We start from the raw sequence: 27909 nt of genomic DNA, 5'->3' as shown, positions 1-27909 counted from the left end.
TCATTTAAAATCTCAGAAGATAAGAATCTACATTTTTACATAAATCGATTTTTTTCCCACCTCTAGTGCACAGTGCTGGAAAATGCTGATAGTTTGCTGCTGGGGAGTAACACTCACTGGCCTGGTGCTTGCTGAGGGTTCCACTGGCACTCGTTTAGGACGATAATTTCTTGCTTTCGGTGTATTCTAACCTATGGTTCTAACAGGTGGTATTGTTTCAAATGGTGGAAAAGGTTTGTGGTTTTGCCCGTTTTGGCTGGCACGTCTTCTGCAAAATATAGAGCACGTTCCTATGTCGTTTGTCGGACTGTAAATAGCAAAAATATCTCCCAACAACTGAAGTTGAGTGGCCTTTCTTGTCTACGATGTTTATTCCCTGATTTGAGCTGGTAGGCTCAGCGTTTTCTTCAGTGTTACTTTCGCTCATTTTGGCTGTGTTTCCATTCAGATCCAAATGTCTGTAAGGCCCTTTTTCAAACCAACCCCTACACACTCGCCCTCCGTGACGGAGTGCACTCTGTTAGAAGTCACACTCTCAGCTGGGTAGAAATATAGCGGCAAGCTTTGAGACAAACTTCCCTCTCTCACACGGAAACAGGAACTGTGTGTTACCATGGTTACTCAGCGGTATCTTGCGGGAACGGCTTTTTTTTTTGTAGCTAATGCATTCTGTAAAAATATTTATGTAGCCTAGATTGTTCTTCTACTTTAGTTATATTAGTGTAGACTTATAACAAAACTATTAGATTGAGCCTACATTGTTTATTGTAAAATATAATTTAAGTTAATTTATTGTAATTTTTAGATCAGGGTGTCCTAAATTAATGCAAAGACAAGGATAATATTGTTGAACATCAGAGCAGCAAAAAGTGTATTTTTTGTTGTTGAATTGAGATTTCACACAAAGACATCAAAAGTAGAAAAATAAGAAATAGGTATGTTGTCTGCAACATGATTTAATATTCTTTTGTTTTTGCAACAGTCCCTGTAAATATTAAACACTTTAAATAAACATGTATTTGATCCTCAATACAATACACATTTGAAGTTGTTAACGTCTGTATGATGATATTAAATGTCTATCTTAGTTGGAGCAGTGTTTGTAGCATAGACTGTAAGGTTTGTAGGCACTTGCACGGAACTCACATGTTGCTTCATCCATGACGACCGGACACAATAGGCGTTGCACGTGATCCGAAAGTCGGCATCGGTGCACACTCGCTAGTGGAGGGTTTTATAACCCACTCCCCGCTAGTTGGTTTGGGACGGACTTAATATGGCGGACCCTCCGCGGGGACGCGCAAACGGAGGGGTAGTGGGTAGTGGCCGGTTTGAAAAAGGGCCCAAGCCTGCCTTCCCTTATCAGTGTGACATGATTGGCTGTAATAATTATATAATTAGGTGTACTAATATATCGGCATGTGACAGGAATCAGCAGTTTTATTCCCTGTTAAGCCCTGACTGGTGGTTAGGCAGTCCTCACAAATATAGCTGATTCTGAACCAATCTCAGACTCACACGCACAAGCTCATTATGCCCATGTGCTTAGGGTCACAAACATTAACGCAACAGCCACACATACACACACGAGCTAAATGTCTGCAGAGTGGAGGTAAGGCGCCATCAGCAGAGGTGAACAAGCATTGACACACTGGAGGATAAACAAACACTGTTTCCCTGCTGCTCTTGACCAATAGTACCTCTCTACCCAAGGGCGGTTCCGTAGGCTGGAGCGGCTCGGTCTCAAATGATCAATTAAAGAAACATGAATTTGTTGAAAATAAGGAATTGTTCCCTCTGTGTCACATGCCAAATAGGCACGTAGATGTCACTCATTGCAACAGGATATCACTGTTTCCCGTTTCTCACACTGTCTGTGTATTATGCAATGGCATACAGCCACATCGTAATGTGCTAAATGGTCTGTGAATACAAATGAAAATACAATGAAACAGCGAGGTCTGCAAATTTCAGCATTTGGGTGTTGGTTGTTTTTTTTTAAGGGGGGGGGGGGGTCACAGTCATTTGACCCCACCTTGTTTGCCTTAAATACAGTGCTTATGGAACTAATCTCACACAAAATATATGTCAGGACGGTGTGTCAGCACTATGGAGGTTGACTTGTGAATATCCCTTGGTTAACAGTTCTTTTATCTTCTGTGAGAAATTATTGGATACAATCTGCTTCTGTAAGAAATCTCAGAAAGAAATTCAACCATGAGGATTACATGTTCAGCCTTCCTGCTCTTAATCCAAACATTACAGTGTTTGGGTTTAGATGGTAGAGTATTCCAACATTTCATCCTTTCTTTTTACTATTTGTGTGCATGTGTGCTCTCATCTATGAGAACTAGTTTGTCTTATAAAGAGGTGGCATTATTCTCCAAATCTAAAGATCCATTTGGACTTTGAATTTCAAGGGTCCAATTTAATTACATTTTAAATGTAACCTTTTTTAGAGCACTGCAAGCTTTTCTAGAAAATACATTTGATTGCTGACTTTTTTTGGTCATTATTAAGAATATGAAAGTATTTAACATTTTATAATAATCATAATTTTTTTGTCTATTTCTTTGGTACATTTTATGTTACATCATTACAAAAGAATGACCAAGAGGCTATTTTAAAATGATTTTACAAATGTATGATAAAAACAAATAGATATATGGACAAAGAAGAACAATTGCTTGTAAACAAACATACTCATGGTATGCCCAGTCCTGGCTTTTGATTCCGAAAAGAAACATAATTTTTACATTATTATTTATTTAAACTTAAAGTCTAGCTAAACCTTTGTAAATAACACATATATTTTCTTTGTGTGATACATGTATTAAATAAATTACTAGTTTGCTACGATTACTTCATGAGCTTATTATAGTTTCACTTCATCTACATTTTACAATAACTGAATGGTTGTGGATTTGTTTGCTTATTGATTATTTTAGACCTGTGATGGTTACTGTTAAACAGCTGTTTTTTTAATTATTCTGCAACAAATGTTTATCTTCCTGAACAGATTCCCCATTTCAACTTAGCAACAAGGCCACTGGGTTTTGTTTGGTTAAAACAAATAACTTCTGCAATGAAATTCGGTGGACAACTGGTGACCGACTTCTGGTTCACCAAAGGAAGAAGTGCCTGGGCGTCCAAGGGAAAAGTGTTGGAAGTGAAATAAGCCTTTACGATTGTGATGAAAACAGTGAACTCCAAAAGTGGGAATGCAAGAATGGAACCGTGCTGGCTCTTAGAGATCAAGAGCTTTACATTGAGCTTACTGCAGATAACACAGCCGTTCTCTCCAGAACTGTTGGGTCCAAAAGCTACCTCACCATTTCAGGGGGGTCCAGTGGGGCCTGCACAAGAACATACAGAGGTATATATATATATATATATATATATATATATATATATATAGAGAGAGAGAAAAGGTAAATCATTGTATTGAATCATTGAAGTATATATAATCTGAAACTAATCTTTGTTTTATTCTTATCTCCTGTAAGAACTTTATTCCATTGGTGGGAATGCAGCTGGGATGCCTTGCATGTTTCCCTTCCAGTACAAAGACCAGTGGTACTCCGACTGCACTATGACTGACTCACCAGAAAATCAGCTCTGGTGTGCAGTGGAAACAAAATATCAAAGTGAACGCTGGGGCTACTGTCCGGTTACATGTGAGTGGTCTGAAAAAACATTAATAAATTCTGTCATTGCTAAAATGTAAAACTGAAGTGCCCACTGAACACAATCAGCCCAGAAAAAGCTCAGTCAATTCAAAATATTTAAAACTGAGAGGAGTTGAGATCTCAAAAATTAACAAATCTAAGTGAGTTTGCAACACTGTCAGGAGCTCTAATACAGACAGACAGGCAGGACTTTATTCTCATGCTTGTATCGAATTGAAGCCAAGGCGAGTGTTTCTAAAACACAACCTGTTAAAGTTAACTCTTTATTAGAATCAACAATAGAAAAAGTAGCTGGCTTTTGTTAAGTGACAAGTCTGCTGTTGTGCAAATAGCTGGCACTTGTGCAAACGCTGCCTTAAATGTCATAAAGCATTGTCCCATCAGTGTTAACAAAGAGGTTAGAACAACAAACCCACGGGGATTTGGACTTCACTCTATAGCCGTTTTCACATATGCACTCTGGATAATATCTAGATATTTACAGGAGGACTTCTCCAGAGATTCTCCTGAACTAGCCGTTCACATATGCTCCTCACAGCAGGGGACTTTCCCTGTCAGAGGGGAGGGGGATTGGGGGATTTCCTGAGGTAAGACGTGACGTAAATAAACAACGCCGAAGTAGCAACAGAGTCCGCTACACGACGCTATAATGAGAATATTTGCCTTTATATCAATGCTATGTGTAATCCAATGGAATGACAACATCCACAAAAGAGAGGAGAACAACATACTGACGCACAGAAAACATAATGCAGCCGTTTAATTACGTGCACGGAGATCGAAGTGGTCGCATGCAGACACTTTAGCCGGTCACTGTATATAAACGTCACTCTCTTTTTATTGGCTGAAATTGAAAATCTCCGGAGTATATGCTGACGCGTTCAGACATCAGCTCCTCCGGATTATCTGCGGAAAAAATACTAGGGGTCTGGCAGGATAAACTCTGGGTAATATCAGAGTAAAAAATGTGGCTGTTGCGTTCACACATACAGCTCCTCCTGGAAATCTCCGGAGTTTTTCAGAAGATTTCCGTACGTGTGAAAAGGGTTTATTTTAGAAATCATGATATAAATTTATATACAGGCTGTATTTGATACCTGTCGCTATATCAATCTTTAAAATAGTGCATATTATACCTTTAATCTAAACATAACATTCCATATTTGTCTATCCAATCACAGCCAAAGGATACTGGAATATACACCCAACAACAGGAGCATACTACCAGCTCAACACTCAGTCAGCTCTAACTTGGCCCCAGGCTGAGACCAGCTGCCAACAGCAGGGTGCCTCCCTGCTCAGTATCACTGATCCTCATGAGCAGGCCTATGTCACAGGTATGGTGATCGTATTTCACTATTAGAGAAAGTGGGTATCCAAGCAAATACAACTATTACAAATTAAATTCAAAAACATGTTTTTGTAACATTGTGTCATGAGTGGATTTCATAATAACATATTTTAATAATATTTAAAGTTTAAATTATTGCATTTTCTTTTAATTGTTATATTTTTAAAAGCACTACTAGGTTCTGGGGGTAATAAGCTGTGGACTGGACTTATCCTGGATCCCGGACACGGCTGGAAGTGGTCTAATGGAAGGCCTTACCGCTATATGAAATGGGACTCAGGTAGGTTTATTTTCCAGAACTAATACCTGAAACTCGAGCAGCGGGGTTATTCAACAGACTTTTCAAAACAGAATGTCCATTTTAATGATGATCTTCCTTTAGGACATCCGCTTCCTGATCCTGGACACAACTGTGCAATGGTTGCTCCTGCTGTACGGTACTCCTGGCAAAGTTTCCCTTGCAGCAGGAAACTAGGGTACATCTGCTACAGCAAAGCAAGTGAGGTACTGCCTACGAAAGGTAAAGATGAAGCGCTATCAAAGTCTACATCCTCTGGAAACTGTTTAGCTCCATTGAAAATGTGTCAGTTAGTCTTAATATTTCTGTTCCATAAATGAACAGCTGTAGAAACTGGATTTTGTTCAAGACCTTGGATTCCCTACAATGGCCACTGCTTCTACCTCAATCGTACTGAGAAAACGTGGCCTGAAGCTCAGAGGGATTGTCGTTTCAGAGGAGGAGACCTTGTCAGCATCCACAGTGTGGAAGACCAAAGCTTTGTCATCTCTCAACTTGGATTTGGTCTGTGAATATATGTCTACTTTTGCATTAAATCGCGAGTCTGATATAGAATAAATAAAAAAACCCACTTAATGTAGTCAAGCAATTCTGCCTCACTCAGGTGTACATTTTATTGTGATTAATCAACACAAAGTCTGTATTTAATAATATGAATTGTTTAATCAATTGACAGCACTAAAGATTAGTAACAAAGTTTATCAAACATCTTTAAAGGAAAGATCCTTTATTTCTGTGTGCAGCTTCCACTGATGAGCTTTGGATTGGACTGAATGACAGGAAGACAGAGAAGCTGTTTGATTGGGTTGATCACTCTACTGTCAGTTTTACCAGCTGGGAGTTTGGGGAACCTGCTGTCTCCACTGATATAAACGACTGTGTTCTCATCAGGGGGGAGGTAAGCAGCCTCATATGGATATTTACCATTTCCCTTGGTAACAGATAAGTCCTATTTTTGGCACTCCACTTTATTGAATGATGTCTCTACTAATACATTGAGTAGAAAAATTAAAATTTTATTTGATTTTTGTTGCAGACTGGGAACTGGGCTGACCGTGTGTGTGAGGAGAGACATGGCTTCATTTGCATGAAGTTGAGTTCCACAAAGGCCACTGAAGATGAAGTTGTGATGGATGAAGGCTGCAGAACTGTGCGTTAAGTTTAACACAAGGTTTATAGATTGTTCAAGTCGTAATCCTAAAAGTTTAAAAAAGGTGTAGAGTATGAACTTCCAGTAACCTTACATACTGGTTTGTCTGTTTGAGCTCAGAGTTCAAGTAGTCTCCAGGAGTAAGAAAGCGCTCAGGTAAACTAAAGTTACTCAACCTGACCAGCTCAACAGAAACACAAAGCTGGGTCAGTAGAGTGCAAGGCAGAGCTGTAGCAGTCTCAATTACACAGAAACCTAAATGACAACTAAATATTGCACTTGCAAGAACGGGTGGATGGTGAAAGATTTCCAAATGAATTTAAGTCAACTATTTTTAGAAGAAATATTTTTTATTATAAAAATGCAGAATTAAATTAAATTATTTTACTTTAAAAAAAAAAAAGCTTTACATGTATTTAGGCCAATATTTGACTTAAAGAATATTTATGGTATTGTAGTGGGTGTATTTTTGTTCATGGTTTGGTATGGAAAGTTAATGAAAAACACATTAACCAAATACAAACATGGTTGCTTTTGAGTGAGTTACTGTCAGCTTGGAATGGAAAATAATTAGAAATCAAAAGTCCTTGTGCATTTTTTTGTTTTTCCATCAATTCAGGGATGGAGAAGACATGGATGGTATTGTTACTTTATAGGAACACAGTCAAAAACTTTTGATGAGGCTGTGGCTGACTGCAAGAGTTACAATTCTTATTTAGCTGATGTTTCAAATGGGTAAGAACATTGATTTTTTTAGGTTGCCTGTATTGGGATTTATTTAATGTAATAAAGATTTTCAAGCTTTTGCCGTGTTGGGTGACATGAAAACACTGTTAATATGACTTGTGTAAATATTTCCAGGGTGGACAATGCATTCCTTGTCAGTTTGTTAGGGTGGAGACCAGAGAAGCACTTTTGGCTCGGGCTCTCAAACCAGAAAAATATCGATGAATTTGTGTGGACCAACACAGACGCCGTGAGATTTACATACTGGAATGCTCATATGCCTGGTATGAAGGAATTTCACACTCCAACTCTGTGATGTGACACAAATGTACTTCACAATTGACATTTTACAAATGTTCTCTTTTAAAAAAAATGATAGGTAGTGGACAAGGCTGTGTTGCCATGACAAGTGGAATTTTTGCTGGTCTCTGGGATCTGCTGCCCTGCACCAAAAGTGAGAAATACATCTGCAAACACCTGGCAGAGGGAGCCGTTATAACCCCTGCACCACCCATTCTTACCACTCCTTCCAAATGTCCCCCTGGGTGGACTCTATTGCGAACAAGAAACTACTGTTATAAGGTACAGCCACATTTGAAAAAACAGATATTTATACAAAAAGGAACATGGGAAGTACAATGACAATTTCTGACTCTGTTTGTTTCCACACTCTTGGCCTGTATTGTTATTTTATTCATCCTCTGACAGCTGGTTGTTCTGGTAAACTTCTAGTGCTAAAATAACACCTGTTAGTATGGACTAATGAATAGAGAGTAAAAAATAGTAAAAAAAAATAAATGGTTAGCATTCACGAAGCACCTTATGTTCTGCCTACTCTAATGCTTTACACAGCACACAGATAATGTGCTTTTGCTATTTCTGGCAAGCAAAATGATGAAACCACTCAAATGGTAATAGTAAGCTTGAAGTGAAAACCATTGCTGAACCTCTTTGTCTTGTTTTTCAGGCATTTCGAGACTCCTCAGCTGGAAGGACTTGGTATGAGGCCAGAGATTACTGCAAAGCCATTGGAGGGGACCTGCTCAGCATCCACAGCGAGCTTGAGCTATTGTCGATAAATAGGTACTGTATGACCTTGCATTTTAAAAATTAAAACAAAATAAGTTTTCTGCAGAAGAAAAGGTTGGCTAGTGACAAACAAGGTTCATATGTGAATTAGGCCTGTGCGGTATCTGTTTTTTCATAATACCATACCGTCTTGCCATTTTACCATGTATACGGTATATGACGGTATTTGAAGGAAAAAAAAAAAAAAAGACCTAGGTTTTGCTTTAGCTAACTTTCCTGTTGTCATAAATTTCATGACCAGCTAGCAAGCGACCTCTCTGCCTGATTCCGCTGGTCACTCTTTAACTTTAACATATGACTCTTTCATTCAAAAGAGCACCCGACAGTGTTTATTTACAGAACAATATACCCACGTTTTGTGTAAATGCATGAGATGTGTTAAATGCAAAGATGTGAAAAAGTCTCCCTCCTCCACTTTGACATTAGCTCGTTACATTTCCAGCAGGGCTATCAGCTCTGCAGTCAAAGTGGCCACGTTAACAGGGATCTACATAGCACCTGACCCCTGCTGGCGCGTGCTGTGCACTACAACCCCTCACCTCAATACATTATGTTTGCATCATTTTAACAGAAAAAGTAGCGTTTGTATTTTGGCTGGTATTAAAAGTCAGGATTTCTAAATACCCTGATATACCGTAATACCGCCCAAGCCTAATGTGAATAATGAGTGTAAATTTGATGATCATGATGTGGATTTCCTTGTTGTTGATATGTTTGATGATGAAGAAATTTGCTGTTGAGACTGACTTGCTTTCAAATCGTATAATTTTTATTTAAGCAAGAAACAGAGTCACTGGTCACGTCTGACCAGGAGGATCAAGAAGCCAAATAATGATCTCTCGCGAACATACAGAGACAATCGCCTATATGCACCTAAACATTTGCTTTTCGTCATGGATCATAAAAAACATCATGTAACACATCCATATTTGGCAATTCTCTGACACAACACCTCAATGTAAACATTCAACTTGAGGGGACTCCTAAATCTCCTTCAGATACAAATTCTCTCCAGATGTAGATGTTATAAACTTCAGATATCATATCAAATATCAAAATCATATCAGACATGGAGCTGTCTGGATTGGACTGAGTGCCCCAGACCCAGGCACTGGATATTTATGGAGTGATGGATCCCCAGTGAGTAAACTTTTTTTTTACCCTGCGCTTTTTTACTCTATCAACTTTAGTTTAGTTCAGCCCAGCCTCAATGAAATAGAAAATGTTTTTTTCATTTTCTGCTTGTTTTTCAGCTTCAGTTCCAAGACTGGGACGACAACGAGCCAGACAATAAAAACAATGTGGAATCTTGTGTTCAATTACTAAATTCTTATCGGCGAGGGACTTGGGGCGATGTGCATTGTGAGAAAGAGCTTGGGTGGCTGTGTCAGATCCATACAGGTATAATGGGGACTGTAACACTTCTTTCTCATTTCTTTGATCACTTCCGCTTGGTTTCCTACAATTTATTCCTTAAATTTTTTTCAGTTAAATATTCTCTCCACTTTGTGTTGCCCATTATCAATCCAGCAATCTATGCAGTGTTGTCAATCTTAAGATCTCCTGTCCTTGTCATTACAGGGTTGACTCCAAATCCTTCTCCAGACCCTGTCCGTCCTGGTAAGTGGGGTATCTTTCAATGCAACCATATAGAGAAAACACAGCTGGTCCATTTATACCAAGGAAGATATTTTCTTATGAATGGTTTAAACTAACTACTGCAGTTACTTCTCTTAGGGTGATCATGGTTTAATATTTTGTATGGCACACTTGAAACTCATTTTTAAATGAAGTACCAGATTTCACTGACAGACGCTTAGAGTCTACTGTAAAACCATGTTATGGCTTCAAACAAAACAAACAGAACTTGCAGGAAAGCCACTGCTGAGCGGATGCAAACAAAAACAAAAAGCTTCCACGCATCTCAAGTCAACTTGTGAATTTATTAACGAAAGACTTTCATCAAAAAATGATGACACTTAAAAAATTAAAGCCTATCATTTAAGCGTATCTGACTTTCTCAGGTGAAAAACTGTACTGCTCCCACTCTCACCAGCCTCCCCCAGGTGTCATTTCTGCATCTCTATTACCAGTACAGTATACTGTAAATCAAATAAACCAAATCAATTTACATACAAGCTACAACTCAAACAAGCACAATTTCACAATAATGTAAACCTTTTATCAATAACCCTTTAGTACTTACAACCGCCTACCTTCTGTGGTACAAATAAATGAAGACCATTACGAACCACATTCAAAATTAGGAGGACATACTGGCTGCTGCATTGTCGTCAGAGAAGTCAGCACATCAATTTAGCATGTTTCCTTAATTTCTGATGAAGGTTCATTTCATGGTGTATTCACATTTTTGACCTATGGGCACATAATGTTGTTTATGTTTTGTCTTAAAACACTTCCTGTTAAATGTTGGACTTTGTGAGATATATTCAACATTAATGTCCTTTTCAGCCACAACCTCTTTAAATCATAAACTGCACTACCTGTGTTTGTTCTTAGAGATGTAACAGATGTTTAACACATCTTGCTACAAGTTTTTGTCTTGTGCTACAAAAACGACTATCAACCTCACCAGTGCTATGGGTAAAAAAAATGTTGACTTACAGCCCTGCCACAGACCTAATTTGTTTAAAACAAACTTAATTTCAATTATTATTATTTTTTTTACACATTAGCTTCTATGTTGTATTAATTACATTTTGAAAAGGTCACACTTATTTTATAAAACAGGCTTTTATCAGCTTGAATTGTACTTTCTTTGATACAATTATATCAATTTTTAAAAGAGATTTTGGTTAAGGCAGTGTGGTGAGCAAGCTTCACATACATGTGTCTACACACTAAGAAAAGTAGCACCGAAGCCTTGTTTTCAGCCATGAAACACCATGAGGGATCATTCATTGTGGGACGAACACACTGATTGATATTGAAATTCATAGAAACATGCTGATAAAATTGTTTTAATGAAAAAATCGGAACATAAACATGCACTGTAAAATGTTTAATTTTTGTGACGCGTTTGTAGCCTACAATATGACCTCCGATGGGTGGTTTGAATGGAACGGGAATCAGTATTATATTTCAAGGAACTCACTGGCCATGGAAGAAGCTCGTTCATCATGCAAACGGAGGCATAGCGACTTGGTAACTATCAACAGTGAAGCTGAGAGTATCTTTTTATGGAACCGGGTAAGCAGTTATCATATGCTTAAACTGTAAACAACATGACTGACATATGACCATGACATATAAGCACAGAACATATGTTAACTCGTTTGCTGCCTGTGTGTAGATATACAATTATAGGAGTTCTTTCTGGATTGGCCTGACTGTAGATCTTGATAGAACATATGGGTGAGTATGGGTAGTATAATGAATAAAATAAGATTTGGAAAAGTGGATGCTCTCTATTTGAACCATTTATTAAACACAGTTTATGTTGCAAGGCTGGCCTGACACCAGAGGTGTTAAACTAGACTGTTGGTCCCATTGTTCGTTTACTTATTCCAGCTATAGTTGCATGAAAATTAGGGGACCACTTGTCTCTTAATTTTATTTATAAATCCAGTTGTTCAGCACACCAAAAAGATTTAGTTATTTCACTCTCATTTATGTTCTGTTTTGGTTTCATAAACTCATGAGGGGAAAAAAGTTTTCTTTAGACTGCTATCTGAGCACTGTGTTTAGTTTCTTACTTTGAATGTCTTCTGCTGCAGGCTGCTGTGATTAGAGTTGAGTTTGAGACCAGGAAAACAGAACAATGATGCAAAATAGAACAAAGGGGCCCTCAAGAGCTGAGGAGCTGGAAGATGGAAGATGGGTACTGAAAAATAATTGTAGATATAAAAGTAAAGATCCGTGCAGCAGGAATACAAGATCAGGGCTATTCTTTTTTATTTTTTTAAAGATTTATTTTTGGGCTTTTTTAATGGATAGATAGGACAGTGGATCAAGTCGGAAATCAGGGAGAGAGAGTGGGGAACAACTGCAGGAAAGGAGCCACAGGTGGGAAGTGAGCCCAGGCCGCCTGCTTGAGACGACAGCCTCCATACATGGGGCGTGCGCACTAACCACTGCGCCACCAGCACCCCGATCAGGGCTATTCTTGTCAAATAGTTTTGCCATATGTATCATTAGAGAAATGAGAATGTCATTGATATGTGAATAAAGTTAGAGTCATTTTTTTTTCTTAAACTCAATAACCTTTTATATTGAAAAGGTGGATGGATGGTTCTCCAGTGGTGTTTCTAAGGTGGGATGAAGGTCAACCTCGTTTCCAAAACAATGATGAAAATTGTGCTGTCATGACTAGGTCAATGGGTGAGTAATCTAAAAATTAACAATTTTTTACTAGCAGTCCCTACTTAAATTATTTTAATAAGACGATATGGTGTTACTTTAAACTATGGTTCTAAAGTTGAAATTATTATAATTGTTTACGCTGAAATATTGATTCAATATTTTGGATTGGCCCACAGGGTTCTGGCATGATAGTAACTGTGGGTTTATGAATTCCCTCATTTGTAAACGCAATGATACACCCCCAGCCCATGCTACTGTACCCCCAACAGTCCCTCTGAAAGGTGGCTGTCCACTAAACTGGAAAAAAATGGACTCAAAGGTAAGGGTTACTTTTACATTTTATTTGACAGGATAGGAACACAAAAATGTTGCACACAATTTGATTTCTGTTTGCACTTTAATAGGCATTTAGTCTGAAACAGGATATTTGTGTTTAAAAAAATAAGCTACTGCTCTCCTGAGGTATTACATACTGTAAGAAAAGCTGCTTTTTTACACCTACAGTGTTACACCATTATTAACAAGGAGAGGGAAACGTGGGATGGAGCGAGGGCACAATGCATAGCCATGGGAGGAAATCTGGCCTCAATTAACTCAAGACATGTCCAAGGTTTGTTTTTGATTGATTATTAATTCTGAATATTATTTTAGAGAGAGTTGCAAATCATGCAAATTACACATACAATCTAAATGTATCCTTAGTGTTAAAATAAATTCAGCCACAGAAAATGGGCCTTATTATTGAAAGGTGTTGCACATGAAGTTGTTATATTTAAAAAACAGACTCACAGACTCTCAGGAAGTACAGTAATACCATTGCTTTTACAAATTGTTATCCTACAAGCATGAACTAGATATATGGTCTAAATCATGCACATACATAGTTTATTCCAAAAGTTAAGTATACTGTGAGAAACTTTAATTATGGGCTTATTTTGGTGACCCCTGTTACAAAATAATACGATATATACCCATTAGGGGGAATTAACATGTTACAACTGTTTGTAAGACAACAGTAGTAAAAGTATAATAGAAAAGGAAAAACTAATGTATGGTATCGTCAACTTGGCGATATCGCAGGAACAAAAAGTGTCTAGACAGCATCATCCTCTGTGTTCTGCTCCCTACCTCAGTTCAGGGAAAATGGCGCACAACGGTGTTATGGGGAGAAAAAACAGAGAGACAATTTTGACATTGTGGATGCTTCAGTGGCTTTTAAATCAGACGAGTTGAACAATTTCAGTTTCCTCGTGTCTGTCGAGAAAGAAGTGCTTTTTGCATAATTACTTGGTTTCCAGGGCTGTGCAGCCTTTGGGAAAGAGGTAGTAAAACTTTTGTGTTCAGTAGAGAAATTATTTTAATGCTTAAGTGAGTAAGGGTACATTTTAAAAAGGAGTGTAATTATATTGTGCCTGTTATATATGTTCTGAAATGTTTATGAATATAAGAGAAACGATACCAGTTACGCAGCCATATTTAAATAGTTTGATTGTATGCTTGCAATACAAAATGAATTATTTTTTGTTTTTGCTTTGTAAATTTACAGAACATACCAACTTACTCATCAAATAAATCAGAAATAAATGGGGCATATTAAAAAATACACTTTATGTAACCACAACATGTTTAACATCATTCATAATTCAAGGTTAACATTGGGAAGAGAGACAACTTAATGCCAAGATTTTTGATTTGCCAAAAAAAGAGTATCTGAGAAATGTCAAGACATTTACAAATTACCTGGGCTGTAAACCAACAAAGTGTATAACGATTTCAGTGTTTTTGACCACATTAATGGCGGAGGCACCAACCACAGATCTGTGGATTGGTTTGCATAATAAAAACAGTTATCTGTTTTATTGGACTGATGGTCTATCAAGGCAATACTTCAACTGGAATAACAACGAGAATTTCCAGGTAAGTGGACACTTACTACTATTGTATCTTAACAATAATAATAATAATAAAATAATGCTCTGCTCTACCAGATAACTATAATTTTTTAAATGTGTATTCTCTGTTGTTGCAGCTGAGGGTATTGTGAACATAAATGTACATCTGTATTGTGTAAACCATTTTTCTTATGTGTGTTTCAATCATTCTAATATCCTGATTTTCCATATCAGAGCTTTTCACATTTTCACCATCATAACCATGAGCAGGTAAATCTTTATTGACAATGATATTAAAAAGTGTGATGTCACTATTTGTCTTTACTTGAAGCCCAAATACATCCCATCTTGAAGTGGGGTTGTGTGTCTGGTACGCAGAGGCATTCATTTGTGTTTAATTACAAATGATGAAAATAATTTATTACTTGTTATCTGAAATAATTCTTTAAAAAACTGTGATGATATAAACGTCAATTCTCGAATATTTGTTGTAAAACTGTAAGCAATTATATAACTGAAGACAGAGAAATTCTCTTAACTTTTAAAGTAAAATAGGCCACTGTTTGGGCCTGATTTACTAAGATCCCAAGTAAAAACTACTGAATTGAAAATAAAATTTCACATTTGGTTGGTGTGCGATTTGCAGGTTATCAACTAAGACAAATTGCATAAATGATAAGCGGTGCAAACATTGTGGAGGCGGTAGTACTTTTAATACGTTTTAGCATGTTTTACTGGTTTAAATCATGGAGAGTTTTGAAGGACAGCATAATGACTGCAAGCGCAAAATAGGTATTAGTGGAAGAGGCAAATAAACGTCATTTCGGATTATAGTAAATAAATCTGAAAGTTTTTGGCTTATAAGAAAACTTTGGCTTCAAACAGGGCCTTTCTTTTCTTCCGTCCATCTTTTTTAGAAGATGGATTGTCAGGATACAAGCTGTGTCCTCTGTGGCACGGGCGCTCAGGCACAACACTAGGGCCATTTTGCGCTCCAGAAAGCTGGCTAGTGCTGTGTCTGGTCAGACAACGACCATAAATATGAAAAAGTCTCCCTCCTCCACTTTGACGTTAGCCGGTTACATTTCCAGCAGGGCTATCAGCTCTGCAGTCATAGTGGCCACGGTAACGGGGTTCTACATAGAAGCTGACACCTGCTGGTGCGTGCTGTGCACTACAACCCCTCACATCAATACATTATATTTGCATCAGTTTCGCATACTGTCGGGATTTCTAAATACCCTGATATACCGCAATACTGTGATACCGCCCAAGCTTAGTACAAGCACTGGTGAGGTCCCCCATTCCAAGTGTCCTACAGCGTAGCAGCAGGTGGCTGTAGAGGGAGGAGATGAGCGCAGGGGAGAAATCCCCAGTTTAAAATGTAATGTTGGCGAAATGTGGGAAATAGGATGAATTAAATGACAATGTTGAAATTCTTTAAGCTACAGTGGCTGTGAATGTTCAGTACTGTTTGGCTATAAATAGGCCACAATATAGCTATATATAAGTTGAATCATGGTGTTTGTCTTCGTTAAAGATTATTAAAACAAACTAAAAACTTAATGCACGCCATTTAGAACATATTAACACATGGGAAACAAAGCTATCTTGACGGCTTATTTTATTGTGCCTATTTCTCCTCCTAACTAAAATTACAACGCCCTGTTGTGCGTAACACTGGGATCCTGGATTAGCACCTTCCTCTCAAAGGTGTTAAATATCTTAACAATAATAATAATAATAAAATAATGCTCTGCTCTACCAGATAACTACAATTTTTTTAATGTGTATTCTCTGTTGTTGCAGCTGAGGGTATTGTGAACATAAATGTACATCTGTATTGTGTAAACCATTTTTCTTATGTGTGTTTCAATCATTCTAATATCCTGATTTTCCATATCAGAGCTTTGCACGTCTTCACCGTCATAACCATGAGCAGGTAAATCTTTATTGACAATGATATTGAAAAGTGTGATGTCACTATTTGTCTTTACTTGAAGCCCAAATACATCCCATCTTGAAGTGGGGTTGTGTGTCTGGTACGCAGAGGCATTCATTTGTGTTTAATTACAAATGATGAAAATAATTTATTACTTGTTATCTGAAATAATTCTTTAAAAAACTGTGATGATATAAACGTCAATTCTCGAATATTTGTTGTAAAACTGTAAGCAATTATATAACTGAAGACAGAGAAATTCTCTTAACTTTTAAAGTAAAATAGGCCACTGTTTGGGCCTGATTTACTAAGATCCCAAGTAAAAACTACTGAATTGAAAATAAAATTTCACATTTGGTTGGTGTGCGATTTGCAGGTTATCAACTAAGAAAAATTGCATAAATGATAAGCGGTGCAAACATTGTGGAGGCGGTAGTACTTTTAATACGTTTTAGCATGTTTTACTGGTTTAAATCATGGAGAGTTTTGAAGGACAGAATAATGACTGCAAGCGCAAAATAGGTATTAGTGGAAGAGGCAAATAAACGTCATTTCGGATTATAGTAAATAAATCTGAAAGTTTTTGGCTTATAAGAAAACTTTGGCTTATTGTGCCTATTTCTCCTCCTAACTAAAATTACAACGCCCTGTTGTGCGTAACACTGGGATCCTGGATTAGCACCTTCCTCTCAAAGGTGTTAAATACAGACACCCGTCACCGCAGGCTTGGTAAATCACAATGCCTATACTAGCTTAAATTATTTGCATTTTCTGCTCCATAAGCGTCCCATATTGCATACTCATTCAGGCAAACGTACTAAATGGACAATGCGTGTTGTTTTGCTCATATGAAAGGCGCAATCCTCACTGCATGCTGTTAGTAGATCAGATAGCACATTTGTTGGGGGGTGGTATCAAGTTTGCACACATTTTAAAACACGCAAACCTTTAGTAAATCAGGCCCTCGGAGTACAAATTCAGTTTAATTCTTTGAAACTTTACTATATAAACTATTAATTTACACATTATTTCACTGATTCATATTACTCACATATTCATGGGAAAGGTGCTGTGTGTAACTTGTCACTGCTGCCAAATAATCAGCTGCAATGAGAGCAGTTGACTTTAGGAGATTTTAAATTTAATTGCAGATGCAGATTGAAGATGGATTATGTCCTATCATAAAATTATCCTGGAGCTGATCAGTTTGCCTTTTCTCTGACCATTCTGTGTTTCAGACAAAAGAGTGTGTTGTGATGACCAGTGTTACTACTAAGGAACTAGGAAAATGGACTCGAAAGTCCTGCAATGACACCAATGGATATGTCTGCCTTCGAAGTGTTGGTGAGCCTATCCTCTGCCTCTTTTCTTGAATACATTTCCTGTGCCTTATTTTACAGAAAAGGATGGAAACATTGATGTCCATGTGCAGGGTCTGAAATTAACATTTTGACTCAACGTCCAAGGTGGCAGGTAGATGAAAACATTTACCGGCCAAGAATATTTTTACCAGCCAAAATAATAGATTGTGTTTTTGCTTCACATCCAAATTTGTTTCAGTACATTTAATTGAGTGAATAAGGTATGATGTTCTTTTGGATCAGATGACAGATTTAACACATGGATCGGACTGGATTATTTTATCCGATTAGGAAATAAAGAGAAAAAAAAAAGGATTTGCTCACTTTTATTTAAAACAAATAATTATTGCCAAGGCCACTCCTGGATCCATCCAAAGTTTATCAACATTACAAACACACAGAAAAAATCTGTCTGTGAATTAAGCATTTCCTTGAATCCAAAGAAACAAGCTGTGTTTCTTCGCTGTTTAACAGAGTCTGTGTGGATAAATTGACAGACTACAGCCGGCTGTGGAATAACATTACATCGTTAAGTTATTGATTGCTGACCATTGCAGACACGGCAAGAGTGAATGGAGAGAAAACGAACCGACAGTTTCACCTAACGAGATGAAAAATACGCCATTTTTGTCTTCATTACAACTATTGCTCAAACACTTACCTGCTATGAGGCAGGTAGCCCTTTGAAATTCAGTCGCCAAACCTAAATTCTACCCGCATTTGGCCCTTTGTGATTGTTAATTTTGGACCCTGTCCATATGTCACATGCAGGATTAAATTAATATATACCCCAAAAATCGTATTTATATCTTCAAAATTGAAGAGGCTAAACCAGAGTGGGTCAGGAGCTGGAAAAAAACAATACCTCTATAGCGTCAGTACAAGCAGGAATATGCCACAAGGATGAATGAAAAACGGTTTCTTTGTTATTTCTCACTCTGAACAGACCCTTCTCTGCCAGACTCTCCTCAACCAACAACTCAAAACTATGTCAACATTTTCAATGACTCTGTGAAGGTTATCACAAGAAAAATGACCTGGTATGCAGCTCAGAAGAACTGCAAAGGTGATGGTGCCACACTGGCTAGCCTGCGAAATATCTGGTCAAAGACATACATTGACCTGATAACTCTGAATCTCAACGCTCCTGTGTGGATTGGACTGAACAAAATTGAGGTACAAGGCAGGACACCTCTCAAACTTTACAAAGGCAACATTATTTACCTCTGCTTGAAATGTTTACTATGTCTTAATACTGTTAACATACAATGACTTTGATACTTCTTTCAGGGAACACTTACTGTAAATCTTAATTATTACATTTTGCAATTATAAACTCTATGTTTCATTGAAATGCTAATTACAATTAGTTAAATACTGTTGATGGCTTTTTGTTGATCCAAATGTTTCCTTTGTCTTTGAGCTGTGTTAGTCACATAATCTTAATATGGCAGCATTTATTTACCACACATGTTGTAGTTATATTTCTAAAAGACTTTCAGGAGTAATACAGTCTGGGTAAATTCAATGAGATAGAGGATGGAAGAAAAGCGAGTAATCTGTTCTTCATAACTGTTTCTTTGGAAAAATAATCTGTCCCTTGTTTGTTTTTAAAAGTATTATATTGAATGTAGTTTGATCTATTTTGCTTTTAGACTGGTGGATATTTCAGATATACTGAAGGCTGGCATCTCAATTCAAATTACTGGGATGCAGGGGAACCAAGTAGTGACCAACCTTGTGTGCGTGTGGATGTGGATGGAAGATGGCATACTTCTGAGTGTGAAAGGACAATGGCCAGTGTTTGTATGAAGAGTACAGGTAAGGCTTTTATACTGTACAGTGTAATACACTCAGTTTTAGTCTGGTTAATGTTGAAATACAACAAGTCTCCTCTGTTTGGCCACATCTGTAGATGTGCCTCCAACTGAGTCATCTGAATTTCCTGGAATATGCCCTAATGTTCAAGAGCAACTACAATTCAGAAGACCGCTGTATACCTGGCTGCCATTTAAGGGCAATTGTTACCTGTTTTGGCCAGAACGATGTAGTTGGCCGGATGCATCTGCTAAATGTGCAGCATATGGTAAGGACTTTCGGTTAATTGTCTGAGTACTAATATGAATCACTCAGTTGTATCGATCTCTAACTTAAAACCTGCTGTTTGTGTCTGTTTGTTGGTGAAGGTGGATCTCTTGTCAGCATTGAAGATCCCTCAGAGCAAGTCTTCATTCAAAGTCAAATAAATGTATATGACGACAGTCAGCCGTCTTACTGGATCGGCTTGTACAAAACACACAGAGGTAAATTTTTGGGATTCACAGATGCATCTGTTCAACATCGGTATTGGCCGATATTGGCCCTGTTGACAGACACTGGCACATCAGCAAATAATGTGGCATGAGCCGAGGCCAGTAGCTGATGTTTATTAGTTGTGCCAGATAAATATAATGCTGGCCTTTAGTACACCTGACTACTTATTCAGAGAAGAAGTTTGTTATTAGGTAGATGAAGTCACCTGTTGAACAAACTCTGACTTGTTTTCATTGTCAAACATGAGAGAAAATGATGGCACTGTGGGAGTCTTACACCAAAAGACAAAATCAAACATCTGCTGTATATCGGAATCTGCAATTGGCTAAACTGTTATTTCAAACATCTGTATCAGCCCTGACTTTCCCAATCAGTGCATCTCTATTAAATCTGTATTGTCATCACCAGTGAATCTAGTAATACTTTTTATTAACATAAGAAGTTGCACTGTTAGATCGACACGTGACCAGAATCGGCTGGTTTTCAGCCTGCTCTGCCGTGACAGGTGACCAGAAGTATCACAAATTCTGAGCCGATCAAAGATTCACACACACAAGCTGTTTTCATGTTTCATGCACACAGCCAAAATAACACTAGCGCGCCACACATACACAAGCCAACATGTCAGCAGTGTGGATTTCAGGTGCCAATCAGCAGAGCTGGGTAGAGAGTGCTTTAAATGCTCAACCGGAGATATCCTCCTGCTTTAGGCTGCTCTCGTCTCTTTGCATGTCAGTGGCACCCAGGCCTCAGTGTTGATTGGCTGTCACTCGTATGACATCTAGCCAGTGTTGTGGGCTGGACATTAGGTGAGAGAGAGTTGTGAGTGACAACAGACCCTGAAGGAAAAACACACTTACTTACAGAGTAAACGAGGGCCCTATGATTTCTGTAATGTGATAATAAAGAGTAATATTTTACACATTTTGAAACCTTCAGTAGCAAAACCTTTAAATAAGTTGGGTAGGAGGCTGAACAAAAACACTGGAATAAAATAATCCTCGAAAATGTAAAACAACTTAACCTCTTCTTGTCCTCAGGCCAGTGGCTGTGGTTGGATAAAGCAGCCATGGACTACACTAACTGGGATTTAGGTACACCTTATGAAAAAAGTTATGGAGCGATAAGAGTTTCAGATGGAAAATGGATCACAATGAGGAACGGCTATCAGGGATATATTTGCAAAACCGCTAAAGGTGAGATCATCACACTATATATTAATATTTATCAGATTTATTTTATATAAACTCAAAAAAACAGTCATGTACAATGTTTCTTTTACAGTACCAGGAATGTAAAATGGTGTATTCAGGTCTTGAAGTTTCATTTTTAGAAGAAAATAATTAATAAGAAGGTATTATTCAGAGAGTGAGCATGAGCATAGCTCCGTGCAGAGAAAGTAGAAGAACAAAACCGAGACAGAGGGAGAGAGAGAGCGCGCTAGTGAGTGCAGGCGCGCTCATCACTCTGTGCAGCAAAACTCCTATCTCGACTCCGACGGAGAGACTGGAGAGACGGGAACCAAGAGAGCGAAATCACATCAGCTTCAGAGAAAGAGACAGAAGGTCCGCTGTCCGCACCCCTCTTGTAAATTGAAAGCTGAAGCTTCTCATGGCTTTGTTTTAAAAATGTTAATATACAGCTGCTTGCTGCTGATTCTGTGCTGAACTGATATAAATAATGGTATATCAAGTGGAACTTTTCAAAAACGTGAGACATACTCCTGGTGTTTGTGTCTGTGTGTGTGCGTGGATAAATCGAACAGATTAAAGTTGTTTGTTGCAAATTTAGAGGGGAAACACATTTGATATAAATACAAACCTATATTAAAATATACCCTAAGATAAGAGTAAGAAAAAAAAATGACGATTGTCTGCACCCCCCTCCCCCCCACTCCACCGCCCAGGTATCTCGTGTTTTCCACTGTCTCATGAAACATAATCTGTCAATGATCCTAAAAAGTCACTGAATGTATTATCACATAGTGAAGAAACTCACAAATTACACCTGTATATTTATCAACAAATTAATTTTGATAAGAATTATTAGTAGAATATTGATTTATTAACATGGCTTTATAAAGTAATGCCTGTTTGTTGTCTTTCTACAGTCATTTTACAACAGGCACCATCATCAGTTGGTAAGTTATGTCTGTGTATTTATTTGATTTGAGTCATTGTAATACTTTAATTCTTCTGACTCATCATCTATGTGTTTATTTTGTACAGAAAGCCCTGTGGTGACTCCCCAATCCAATGGCAACCTCATCCTGCCATCTGTCCTGGTCATTTGTGCGACTGCTTTAGTGATCCTCATAGTTGTTATCGTATTACTTCTCGTCAAAAAGTCTGGTCGCTTTAGTGTACCAATGTCATCTGCCTTTCACAACCCAATATTCTTTAACAGAACACAGTCACAGCCTAATCTGGTTGACGCAAATTAAGTAGAAGGAAAAGTCGAAGAAGAGATCCCTGAGGCTGGTATAACTTTGTGAATTCATGCAAGCAAAGAAAAGGGCTTTCATGAACAAAAAAGGGGTCTTATTTAGCATACTAATCTATTTTGTAAAACTTTGAAATTAAGTGTCATTGTATCATTTTAAAAAACAACAACTTACCTAAATGTATGAATGTGAATGTTTTTTTTTTTTATACAGAGGAGGCTCAAAGGGTTTTTGTGCTTATCTAAACTATGTTACGACTAATGTTTTTACTCACCTTTTGTTAACATTTTGGTTGGCCTCTTCTACTTTGGAACACAATTATCTGCTACTTATCCAGGTTACTGCTTGTGCTATTTTGATGAAGAATTTTTAAAAAATGGAACACAGACTTATCTGTTGAATATATTATACATTTAGGAGGCAACCAATGTTACCAAGTGACCTGATAAACTATCCAAAAGAGAGTCAGATCCTAAACCAGCCTATGGACTGCAAACACAAGAGTTTGTGTAGTCAGAGTTAAAATAGGTTATCTGCTTCCTTCTTGATCAAACCTGATCAACTATAAACTATAAGGAATTATAGATAACTGTTTTAATCACACAATCATTCAAAAGTGAAAACAGCTGGGTTTAATTTAGCAGGCAGATTAAATTATCAATGGCAAAAATGTCCGGTGAGATGGGCCGACACATTTTCTGTAATTTCGGACTCTGTTTAGATGATGAATGAAGACTTGTAGGCTATTGACTCTGATAGAAAGTTGGGATAAAGCAGACTGATAACAAGACAACCATTGTCCAAGATCTTCTCTGTATATTCACTAACCCAGGTGAAAGTAGTGTGTGTGTGTGTGTGTGTGTGTGTGTGCGTGCGTGCGCGCGCGTGTGTGTGCATTTTTCTCTTACTTTTTTGCAAATAATACAAAAATAAACGTATCGGATTCAGTGTGCAAGGTGTCTTTTTTTTCGGATTACGGATCCAAAAAACGCATCCGAAAATAATGGACTCAGTGTGCAAAGGCCTTAACAGTGAGGCAGCCACAAACAGAAGTTATGTCAAGAAACCATCCAGCACAGGAACAGACAAGACAGACAAGACAGACAAGACAGACAAGACAGACAAGACAGACAAGACAGACAGACAAGACAGACAAGACAGACAGACAAGACAGACAGACAGACAGACAGACAGACAGACAGACAAGACAGACAAGACAGACAAGACAGACAGACAAGACAGACAGACAGACAAGACAGACAGACAAGACAGACAGACAGACAAGACAGACAAGACAGACAGACAAGACAGACAGACAGACAGACAGACAAGACAGACAGACAAGACAGACAGACAGACAGACAGACAAGACAGACAAGACAGACAGACAAGACAGACAGACAAGACAGACAAGACAGACAGACAGACAAGACAGACAGACAGACAGACAGACAGACAAGACAGACAGACAGACAGACAGACAAGACAGACAAGACAGACAGACAAGACAGACAAGACAGACAGACAGACAGACAAGACAGACAAGACAGACAAGACAGACAGACAGACAGACAGACAGACAAGACAGACAGACAGACAGACAGACAGACAGACAGACAAGACAGACAGACAGACAAGACAGACAAGACAGACAGACAGACAGACAGACAAGACAGACAAGACAGACAAGACAGACAGACAAGACAGACAGACAGACAGACAGACAGACAGACAAGACAGACAAGACAGACAGACAGACAGACAGACAGACAGACAGACAGACAAGACAGACAAGACGTTCCCTCGCAACGTTCTGTATCGTTCTCAACAACTGCAAGATATTTACAAGTCATTGCATCCAGGGGGCGCTGCTTCATATCTCAAATTAGACACATTTACACGGAGAGGAAGACATTACTTTGACTAAGAAATGTTTGTTTGGAAAATTGGTAGCCTAAATGTTCATACCAAAAGCACAAACAGGGTTTTTTTGATAGTCATAGCTTGTCTCGGTTCCTGATCATTTGCTAAACAGACAGGATAGATTATATAGGCCTAAGTTATAGCCTTTTTTTTTTCTTTTTTTTTTATTGTGTACTATTTAAAACTTTTCTATGTGATTGCTTTTATACCAATTTAAAGTATCTATTGCCCTAGCTGAAGGGGATGCTCTTTATTATAACCCATACATCTTCACTCCAACAGACTTTTGACAAGCATTTAAGAAGGTACGAGCTGTCTGCACATTTATTGTTTTGGTTCACTTACTCTTCTCTCACATCATTGTTTTCAGTTGTAAAATGTTATTATTTACATTCTTTGGTAGCTACATTCATTTTTTTAATCAGTATATATTCTAATTTTAGCACTTACCCAAAAAGGGCAGATTTGCAGCTCATCTAGTTGGTTAATATGCAATTTAGCATTGACTAGCTAAGGCAGATGTTTCTTTCCTAAAATTGTAGAAAGCAACCAAGTGGAAGCAAAAAAAAAAAGGATCGAGATCATTGAGGTTTGCTTCAATTCTATCTTAATCATATAACTATATCCTTTTCCTTTTAACTTGTAGGATTTATCTTCACATTGGTTGCGATTGCAAAACTTCTAACACAATCAACCTACTTTTCTTTTTTGATAAAACTGCTGAGCTTTACATTGATTTTATATTTAAAAGAATTGATGTGAAGTATCAAGGTCAAATGATGTGGTCTGGACATGATAAAATGACGGAGGTGTCAAGGTGCCAGCACCTTCAACAATTGATGTTACTAAACACAATCTTAGTTTCACATTTTAATAGATTATCAACAAAAGAATGCATATTTGTCAAAATTAAGTCCTGAATAATGTACAAAACACATATACGTATAACCAAAACATATCATTTTGAAAGAAACAGAGTCCATTCAGTCTTATCAAGTCAAAGCAATCATACACAGTATGGTTTCTACCAAACAGTGCAACAGGCTCGGTTTCTCTTACATTAACCTAACAAGGCAGTTATGAAGTATGTACAAATGCATAGAGATTGTATTCAAGCAAGATATTTTATCACAATAAGATGCATAGAGTATCCAGCGTATAGCACAGGTCAGTGTCACTGAAAGATTTTTCATGCTTCCAGACAGGGCAAATGCAAGTCAATAAATATGCTTCAACACCCTTTAAAAAAGAAGGAGGCATTGTACAGTGTGGCCTCCATTGAGAGACATGTAGAAAAATAGTTTGACTTTCCATGTTTAAAATTAATCGTTGTCTTTCAAAATACGCACATCAGGGCAGACTCAAATGTGACACTGAAACACACAAGTCTGAGGTTCCACAAAGATATTTAACCATTCATCTGAACAAAACATCCATTTTCTTAAAACAGAAATCATTAAATGCATTTGTTGTACGGAAGCCGAAAAAAAGAGTAGCATTTTTTTTTCATCCTGTAAACTGACGATCTGGCAATTTTTTAATTAAGATAAATCATTCCTTATTTTTGTGGCAGTTAGTTAATTAAGTTTAGAAATCATCAATTTGCTATTTTGGAAAACACCTTATTCTTGAAGCCTTACATACACTGTATGATTGTGTAAAATTGGTAGTGGAATGTCAGCTCACATTGTGGTGGGGGGGTTGAAATTCGGCCCAAACTAAAAAAATAGATGTACAACTCTAATATCAGGCCTAAATCAGGTTGAAATAATACAGTGTATGTCAGGCTTTAGATAGGCTAAATATTTATATCACACATCAAGTTCCAATTAAGGTTGTCATATCTGACAGTCCTGCAATGAGTCCTATTTTCATGGAGGCCATCTGTTAATTGTGTTTAATGATTTAATGTGTTGATCATCATTTTGGAAGCTCTTATCTGTGATTTTATAAATGTGTTGTGTCTTCACTATTTATGTCAATGAGGGTTTGCTTAGTGAAAGGCTGTTAGAATCAAACAATATAGTACAAACAGCAAAACAAAATCAATAAAATGATTCACACACATCATAACTTCCCAATTAAATAATGAATTGAATGCATAAGGTTTTACTACAGGATGTTTGCATTGGACTGCATTCGTTTAGGCTAGGTGTAAATTAGAGTTACACCTGATAAATTAGAGGTGGAGTTATCCTGTTATTTCAACAAAACAAAACAAAAACACATGCACCCAATAATGGTTTTAGTCAAACTACGGCAACCATGACTGTATTTGGCTTCCATAATCAGCGACGTCAAAATCTCATTACATTGCATTCATTCTGACTTGTGTTTGTGCAAAAATCCACACAATTGGAGCCATATGTATAAGTGGAAAATAAGCTGAAATAAGGGGAAATATTCATGTTAATAAGAAAATTGTTGGGTGGAAAAAGGTAACGTAAACTGGCAAATACATTTTTAGAGAAACATTTTCTACAAATATGACACACTGTGCCCCATTCATTAGTGCATTATAATTGAGCAGCATGAAACCTTGCACCAACACGGGGGGGGGGTGACATCCGTCACTGGTGTATGTAGGAATCCCTGTGCCAATGTCGTGCATCTCTGTCTCGTTCTCTACCATGATCCCTCTCTCTGTCTCGTTCTCTGTCCTTGTATTTTTCTCTGTCTCTGTCTCTGTCTCTGTCTCTATCTCTATCTCTATCTCTGTCTCTGTATCTGTCTTTGTCTTTGTCTCTGTCTCTGTCTCTGTCTCTGTCTCTGTCTCTATCTCTGCCCTGATAGTGGTGGTAGTTGTGATGATTGTGTGCAGGATAGTGATCTGTGTGTTGTGTCCGTGTTGAAACATGCTGGTGATGTCTGTGCTGCCGGTTGCGTTCGTTGTGCTCCTGCTCATAGTCCTGCCCGGAGTGTGGCTGGTTGCTCCCCCGGTGGTGATGTTGGTGGTGGTGGTGGTGATGATGATGATGGTTGCTGTTGTGATGCTGGTGGTTATGGCCCCGGTGGTTATAACGAGTCTCCTCCTCATCCTCCTCCACCACATCCTCCACCACCACCACCTCCTCCTCCTCCCGTTCCTCCGGCATGTGCCTGCGGTGAATCCTCTGGCTGTACTCCCTGCTGGACTGTACCTCTGCTCCTCCCGATGTTTGATTGTTCTGGCCGTGGTGCTCCATCCGGCGGTTGTGATGATGGTGATGGTGGTGGTGGGTGTGCTGGGGTCTCTTTGGTTCAGTCCTCAGAAGCCGTTCCTCCTCCTCTTTTTGGCCATCCTCAGCCCTCTGCTCCTGCGCCGGGGCTGAAGGGGGCTCCTCCTCTAGATGGTTCTCCCGGGAACCCTTCCTCTTGGGCGCAGCTGACTTCTTGTTTTTCTGCCCGTCCTGGATCAAGACAATGCAAC

General features: G+C 38.1%; 2 protein-coding genes across 3 annotated transcripts in view; one reads left to right on the top strand and one right to left on the bottom strand.

Moving 5' to 3' along the window:
* Positions 1-2093: 2093 nt before the first annotated feature.
* LOC109985002 (macrophage mannose receptor 1) lies at positions 2094-23527 on the top strand. 2 transcript variants are annotated; one of them, XM_020635203.3, is made up of 32 exons: positions 2094-2281; positions 3020-3376; positions 3507-3677; positions 4871-5026; positions 5210-5320; positions 5423-5560; positions 5663-5842; positions 6082-6236; positions 6375-6488; positions 7108-7223; positions 7350-7498; positions 7594-7796; positions 8182-8297; positions 9371-9443; positions 9557-9704; positions 9885-9923; positions 11350-11513; positions 11617-11678; positions 12544-12644; positions 12803-12945; positions 13131-13236; positions 14404-14543; positions 14753-14788; positions 16425-16460; positions 17699-17804; positions 18768-18997; positions 19477-19642; positions 19737-19907; positions 20008-20124; positions 21175-21330; positions 22245-22274; positions 22363-23527. In XM_020635203.3, exons 1-32 carry the CDS (start codon positions 2218-2220, stop codon positions 22575-22577), a joined length of 4269 nt encoding a protein of 1422 aa, XP_020490859.2. In that variant the 5' UTR covers positions 2094-2217; the 3' UTR covers positions 22578-23527. The 2 variants fall into 2 exon arrangements, with proteins under 2 accessions (XP_020490859.2, XP_020490858.2); XM_020635202.3 differs by having other exon boundaries at positions 9302-9443.
* A 1830-nt stretch (positions 23528-25357) lies between these two features.
* Positions 25358-27909, bottom strand: part of cacnb2b (calcium channel, voltage-dependent, beta 2b) — a 37151-nt gene continuing 34599 nt past the window's right edge. Inside the window, exon 13 of the mRNA XM_065954241.1 lies at positions 25358-27889. Coding sequence (XP_065810313.1) covers positions 27071-27889 — 819 coding nt within the window. The 3' untranslated portion in view covers positions 25358-27070. The remainder of the gene's footprint in view (positions 27890-27909) is intronic.

The sequence above is a fragment of the Labrus bergylta genome, chromosome 4 (genome assembly GCF_963930695.1).
Source record: "Labrus bergylta chromosome 4, fLabBer1.1, whole genome shotgun sequence".
NCBI lineage: Eukaryota > Metazoa > Chordata > Actinopteri > Labriformes > Labridae > Labrus > Labrus bergylta.
The sequence above is the reverse complement of the archived record's forward strand: the minus strand, read 5'-3'. Positions and strand labels throughout refer to the sequence as shown.

What these genes read in the sequence shown, in the direction of transcription:
- LOC109985002 (XM_020635202.3), top strand. Translation starts at nt 2,218, where the DNA reads ATGAGGATTACATGTTCAGCCTTCCTGCTCTTAATCCAAACATTACAG. An exon ending in TCCAGACCCTGTCCGTCCTG is followed by an intron (nt 9,924 to 11,349) that starts GTAAGTGGGGTA and finishes ACGCGTTTGTAG; the next exon opens with CCTACAATATGACCTCCGAT. An exon ending in TGCTAAATGTGCAGCATATG is followed by an intron (nt 19,908 to 20,007) that starts GTAAGGACTTTC and finishes TTGTTGGTGAAG; the next exon opens with GTGGATCTCTTGTCAGCATT.